General features: G+C 39.3%; 1 protein-coding gene across 2 annotated transcripts in view; it reads right to left on the minus strand.

The window, feature by feature from the left end:
* Positions 1 to 1,926: 1,926 nt before the first annotated feature.
* LOC122530234 overlaps positions 1,927 to 7,270 on the minus strand; it is a 19,283-nt gene continuing 13,939 nt past the window's right edge. Inside the window, exons 1-2 of one of the 2 annotated variants that reach the window (XR_006306933.1) lie at positions 5,969 to 6,509; positions 1,927 to 2,457 (exon numbers count right to left, since the gene is read on the minus strand). Coding sequence is in view for 1 of the 2 variants with exons in the window: in XM_043657024.1 (XP_043512959.1) it covers positions 2,367 to 2,457 (91 nt within the window). In the remaining variant the exon portion in view is untranslated. Of the gene's footprint in view, positions 2,458 to 5,968; positions 6,510 to 7,270 lie in introns of those variants that run through there. The other variant, XM_043657024.1, reaches the window with a different exon arrangement.

Raw genomic sequence — 7,270 nt, forward strand, 5'->3', positions numbered from 1 at the left:
ATATGAAAAGAAGTAATTTTTTATTTTATCCAATGATAATGCAAATTGGACTGTTGCATTTTATCCATCATGCGGATAAGATTTCACGCAACGAAAATATATTCAATGCTTCCTCTAACAATAGCCACATTGTATAACCCAGAGTCTAAAAATAATAGTCATTTTCAAATTTTTTTATAAAAGTTAATTTGAATGGAAGACAATAGTTGAATCATAAAAAGATTTTTCAAAAATTGAAACTTTGAAAATGTTCTCGCAATGAATGATCGTTATAAATGATTGCAATTTCTTGGTTACCATTATACATTACTATAACTCTAAAAATTGCTGGTAATTGCTATATAATGCTGACAGTCAAAAGTAACCAAAAAAAATCTTTTATCGTTGATAAATAGAAAAATTGAGAAATGATCAGTTACAATGGTTACGTGTATTTATGTGAAAAATCATTTCAACTAAAAGTTATGAATTTGTACACCATAGTTTTAGAAATTTCATATACATGTCTAACATATCGAAACTACTCAGGTATTTATTAATTAAAATCCGCACAGAGCTAAAAGTTACAGAAAACTGTATTTAAAATTCACATGTTCTTGTGAACAACTGTGTAAACCTTCATATAAAAAAGTCCGACGTCTATCATTTTTAATTATTTTTTTATAAAACTTCTCAAGGTTTAAATTATAAAGTTTCCACTGTTTGTACATATAACACACATAAATAACTGAAATATACCCCCACTTATCTATGCAAAAATAATATTACATACAACTGTAACTCTGTAAAAATAATAAATTAGCTGTACTTGAAATTTTCTCTTCATAATTATATATGATCACAGAATCTTTTAAAACGAGAAATATACTGGGCTCTCATAACTATAAAACTACGCAGGAATTTTCAACTTTTACATGTAAAAGGGAACAAAATATACTGAAAAACAATTTATCTTTTCCTTCTCCAAGAGAATTATATTCATTGTAAAACGAAAAATGATAGTTTAATATAGTCCAACAGAATATATAAAATTCGATTCAAGATACAATAAGAAGAAGTTCAACCTTTTATCAGATTTTATTGTGCCATCGTATCGCGTGCTTCGTACCTGCATGAGAGTAAGAAATTTTTACGATAATTGTATATAGTTACAAGCAGAGCGCGAACTTCTATACGCTTGCGAAAAGATTAGCGCACAGAATGCAGATATTATAAATAACACGTGTGCTAGAGTTGGTTCTACTTTTTCAGTTACGTGTACGAAAATATAAATATTTACGAATATCCGCAATTTAGTTACGAGATGCGATGTACGTGTCTTCAAGTTCTGAAAATGCCACTTCTTAGGCCCGCTGGTATCACGCGGAACCGCAAAATGCTCGAGATTCAATCGATGCGGAAGATTAAAACGCGGAGCCGCAAAATGGAACGTCGCGCGAGGAGAGAACAAAAAAAAAAAAAAAAAAACGGGACGAGAGGACGCGTGACAGGGCACGAGGCGTGAAAGAGGAGAGAAAGGTGGAAAAAGAGCGGCGCGTTGGCCGGTTCTCGGCTCGAAATACGCGCGTCGCGTAACAGGGCTACCTTGGTGACCTTTTTCACACGTTTTAGCTTTGTAGGTGGTGTTACTTACCTCTGACACGGAGGCGGTTTCGCGTAGTTTGACTTCTCCGCGCTAGCAACGACGAGGAACGCGAGGAACGCAGCACTCGACAGGATATTCATCGAACAGCACCGCGTAGAGCTCGGGGCCATTTTCTCTTCACCGGGCGCTATTATCCTCTCAATTAACTCTCTCTTTCTCTCTTTCTTCTTTCACGATCTTTTCGATCTCTTTCCCTATAAAAGTCTTTTCTCTTTTCTCTTTCGAATCCTTCAACGTTTCTTCTTTGCTTCCTCCCCTCTTCTTTTAAGAGGCCTTGTTTCTTTTTGCCTTGCTCCGAATTTGGAACAGAGCGACGACGCTAACTCGAACAAAGTTTCTCAAGTTTTTCGCTCGACTGTCCCTTTCGAGTTAGAATATACCGTATGTAGTTTCAACATCCTGTACACTGATTCGACTCGAAAGCATTCGTTTTTTTTTTCTTTTTCTTTGTTCTTCCGTTTCTCCTTTAATGCTTCGTTCTGTCGCCTCCTTTCCCCCTTTCTCTCTCTCTCTCTCTCTCTCTCTCCCCCTCTCGCACGCTTAAAAAAGCTCTTTTTTTTCTAATATTCGCTTTTTTTTTGTGTCGGTCTTTCTATCGTTCCGTTTCCTGATACTCGTTTGCGAGTTGCGCTAGCAACGTGGAAAGGACGAGACGCGAGACGGTTACTATTTTTTTTTTTTTTTTTTTTTGGTTTTGTGTTGTTTTTCTTTTTGTTGGTTCTTACTTTTTGGTGATCGGTTGCGGCTGCGGACCTTCCGTCTGACGCAGTATGCGCGGCGGTTTCAGCTCCAGTAGCAAGGCCGCATCGTCCCTGAAACACAAGACCCAAGTATTTCCATCAGTCTCATTTCCATCAACCGGACGATTAACGATCGCGGCAAACGATTTCCTTTCCAAATTTCATCTTTCTCCACAAGCCAGAATCGGTCGAACCGGCGAACGGAAGGATTCTACTCGGAAATCGAACGAGAATCGAGAGTTCATCCACGGAAATTAACCCCTTGCGCTAGCAACTGATTGCGGACCATAACGAGTGACCAAACCGTACACAATAACTCGTCGCTTTCTTTTATTATTGAACTCGTCGGTATGATATCACTGGATAGAAATGATTAAGAAGTAAAACTTCATCATTTGTTTGGCTTGTGTTACATTTAAATATACTGAGAATATACTAAGACTGAGAAAATGTTGCAATTTGGGACTAAAAATTCTCAACGTGCGTAGAGGTTAACACCACTTGCGCTGGCAACTGACTGCGGACCGTAACGAGTGACCGAACCGTATACAATAATTCATCGCTTTCTTTTTTTTTTAAACTCGTCAATACATCACTGGATAAAAATTATTAAGAAGTAATAAATTTATCGTTTGTTTTTCCCGTGATACATTTAAATATATATTTGAAACTGAGAAAATGTTGCAATTTGGGATCAAAAATTCTCGACGTGCGTGGTACGTCTTTCCAGCGCAAAAGGTTAACCACTGCGGACCATAACGAGTGACCGAACAGTATACAATAATTCATCGCTTTCTTTTTCTTTTAAACTCGTCAATACATCACTGGATAAAAATTATTAAGAAGTAATAAATTTATCGTTTGTTTTGCCCGTGATACATTTAAATATATACTTGAAACTGAGAAAATGTTGCAATTTGGGACCAAAAATTCTCGACGTGCGTGGTACGTCTTTCTAGCGCAAGAGGTTAATCACTACGGACCATAACGAGTGACCGTATACAATAATTCATCGCTTTCTTTTTCTTTTAAACTCGTCAGTATATCACTGGATAAAAATTATTAAGAAGTAATAAATTTATCGTTTGTTCTGCCCGTGATACATTTAAATATATACTTGAAACTGAGAAAATGTTGCAATTTGGGATCAAAAATTCTCGACGTGCGTGGCACGTCACTCCAGCGCAAGAGGCTAATGCCTAACCAGCTAGAGAGAAATGGATGCGACGAGTAATAAAAGAGACGAGAGGGATATACATCCACGGGGAGGAAACGCGGGACGGGATGTCGACAGATTGCGCGTTCTATTCGCGGCGTTTGAATAGGAGGCAAGAGAGCTTTTGACGGTGTGCGACCGCTTAAAAATAACCAACCGGTTACCAACCACCACTGACACCTATTCGTAAAACGTACGGCGTGTTCTTTCTGTTCGTCGGTCCTTGCTCGTCAGAGAGATACGTCGAGTCGAAAGTGAAGTCGATGGATCCTCCGGTCGCCTACACACCTCACCCCTCTTCATCAACGATCGACACACGCGCGTTTCTACCCCGTTGGTTTAATGCCAGAGTCCGTCTCGTTCGTCACGAGTGATTAACGATCGACGGAATCGGCCGACGATCTTTCAACCGCGCGACTCCATTACGTCGATCGGGGAAATTTCCACGTGAAACGAACGATGCAAGGTCGCGATACGCGTCGCGAGGATTTATCGCGGTGCCGGTTTCGCCGACAATCTCGTTGATTGGAACTCGGTTCGAAAGGGGCTGCTTAACCACTTGGAGCTGGCAGCTGATTGCGGGCCATAACGAGTGACCAAATCGTATAAAATAATTCGTCGCTTTCTTCCTGAACTCGTCGGTACGATATCGCTGGACTGAAATTATTGAGAAGTTATAGCTGAGAAAATATTATTAATTTTGGAACAAATGACTCTCGACACTGCATGGCACGTCATTCCAGCGCAGGATGTTAAACGCGGTGGGGAAAAATAGGCGCGTTAGCGCGCGCGTTCGTAGCTAACCTTCGACAGATGGATTTCCACTACGAAAATTGCGTATATTTAGATACGGGGATCGAAACACGTGCGTTAGAATTTTAATTCCCTCGAGCGAGATAAGAATCTTAATTCTGGAGCGAGAAGAGCACAAACAAGAATGCTGTTCGTGAAATTTCGCTTTCTTAAATATTGACGAATCGGCAGTACGCGTAAGAATTCTATTTTTAAAACGACAGATGAGACGATTTTATCTCGCGTGGTAGATATTTTAACCACTTGCGTTGGAATGACGTGCCACGCACGTCGAGAATTTTTTATCCCGAAATTGTAATATTTTCTCCAGTTTTAAGTATATTTAAGAAAAATAATTAATTAATTAATTTATTTATTTATTAAGTAATTTATTGCTTCTCAATAATTTCAATTCAGTTCGAGAAGAAAGTGACGAATAATTGTATACGGTTTGGTCACTCGTTATGGTTCGCAATCGGTTGCCAGTGCAAGTGGCTAACCGAATATCGAGAATCAGAAATTAGTGATTCGTGAAAATAACTGATTGTTCAGATAAAAAAAGAAAGTATTTTAGTCGTATACATTATATAATACTATAACAAGGCACCTATCGCGATTATATTCGATAAAATTTAAAACAAATTGCAAGACATATACTGCGTATACTGCGAACTTATCTCCATCATGTATGATAAAACTCATCGAAGTATAGTCAATGATTGAAACATATTAATAACTTACTAAATAAGTTGTAACATCTATACATGTCGCGTTCTCGAGTTGCTTTCGAATTTGACCGCTGTAACCGCGATAATCGCGTGCCCGTACAATGCCAATGATACCTTTAAATTTCGCTTTAGCATATCTAAAATATTTATAAAAATTAATACAATTTACACATAGTCGTTAGCCACTGTTCATTAGAATTTTATCTTTCGAACGAGATAAGGTACACGACTGAGTCAGAATGGGCAAAATCGAAATTAAAAAAAAAAAAAAAGAAAGAAAAGAAAATAAAATGCACGACGACCACAAGAATCGTGAATTACTTCAATCGCTCGATGAAGAGAATAACGACAATAGCGACAACTTGGTTCGACCGAAACCTTGGTTTGCAGCGAAACGAACACCGCGGAATCGCGAGCAGAGAGGCACTTACTTCCGGTACTTTTGTCTAAAGTAATGTCCATTAACGCGAGGTGCTCGCGATCACTCATACGGTCGATGTCACAAGAACGAAAACGTGTATGTACGTACGTCAATCGGCCATTTTTAAACCTGCCTCTCAACTCCGGCCTTCTTACGACACTCTGACGTAAAACACACGTGGATCCTTCCCTGGCCGTTTCGAACGGAGATTCCTAATTTTCCATTATTCGCCGATCGAGGCCGACTTCGATGGAATCGGTTAAGCCTACCTCCATCACGCGATACACCGTAAAAGAATATACATTTTCGGCATGGAAAGGTCGTCGTTGCAACGCAAATACCTCTACAAGTAACGATCCATCGATCTCTATTAACGATACTGCTTGGCCCCCTCCTTCGGATGCACGATCGTCGTTCGATACTTACACGACTCGACGGGTACTTTACTGGCGCGCGAGAGACACCGCTTTTCCCAAAAACCTTGGCCGATATTCAACGATATAGCTGCGCGTATGTGTGTTTGTTTGTTTGTGTGTGTGTGTGTGTGTGTGTGTGTGTGTCGTAGGATCGTTGACTGGAGTGAAATCGGGGGATACAAACGATCGACGTACGAGCAGTGTGCGCGATCACAGATCAGGAAACGAAAGAAAATTGGTGTGATGTGTGTTGTAAGGAAATGTAGAGATTGATTTGGAAGAATTTTGGAATGATGGAAAAGGCCGGTGATGCTCGTGCGGGGAAGGTGCACGGTGGTACACGGTGCACGATGCACGGGTACGCGGCGATAGGTACTACGGTGCGCGACTAAATCGGTTGAGGAGGTACGCGGCTGCTTTATGAGCTCGCCGATCGGCCGTGCGCAAGGAATGCGCGAGGAATGCGCAACGAATGCCGCTGCCGAGCCTCCGGTATCGCGAATCACGATTGGTTCTAATCGGCCCGTGTCGCGGTGTATCGGTAAGAGCACACCGTGTCAGAACGTACTATCTTTTCCTCTCTCGGCGAGCATTTCTGTTCGAATTATTTCAACCGCGATAACTCACGTCGCGATAACTCCGTCCGATGTTCTTGCACGTTCGGCGATCTAAATTTGATTAGTCAAAGAGACGATGATAGCTGAATTTAAAAAGAAGAAAAAAAAAAAAAGAGTGAGGGCACAATTTGCTTGCAACATCCTAACCTACCTTCAATTTTTCTTCGTACGAACACTTCGGGAGATACAAGTAATGATAGAGCTTGATAATGACAATTTTAAAAAAAAAAAGAGTGTTCGAAAATGTTAAATATTTTGGAAACGAAAGACACAATTTAGAAATTTTATGTTCTTACATCGTTACATTTAAAAAGCAGAATTTTTTTTCTCGTACGAATACTTCAGAAGATACAAGTAATGATAGAGCTTGATGATGACAATTTAAGAAAAAAAAAAAAGAGTGTTTGCAAATGTCAAATATTTTGGAAAGACACAATTTAGAAACCTTATGTTCTTACATTGTTACATTTAAAAAGCAGAATTTTTTTTCTCGTACGAATACTTCAGAAGATACAAGTAATGATAGATCTTGATAATGACAATTTAAGAAAAAAGAAAAAAGAGTGTTCGAAAATGTCAAATATTTTCGAAACGAAAGACACAATTTAGAAATTTTATGTTCTTACATCGTTACATTTAAAAAGCAGAATTTTTTTTCTCGTACGAATACTTCAGAAGATACAAGTAATGATAGA

Source organism: Frieseomelitta varia, unplaced genomic scaffold (assembly GCF_011392965.1).
Source record: "Frieseomelitta varia isolate USP_RPSP 00005682 unplaced genomic scaffold, Fvar_1.2 scaffold_333, whole genome shotgun sequence".
Classification (NCBI taxonomy): Eukaryota; Metazoa; Arthropoda; class Insecta; order Hymenoptera; family Apidae; genus Frieseomelitta; species Frieseomelitta varia.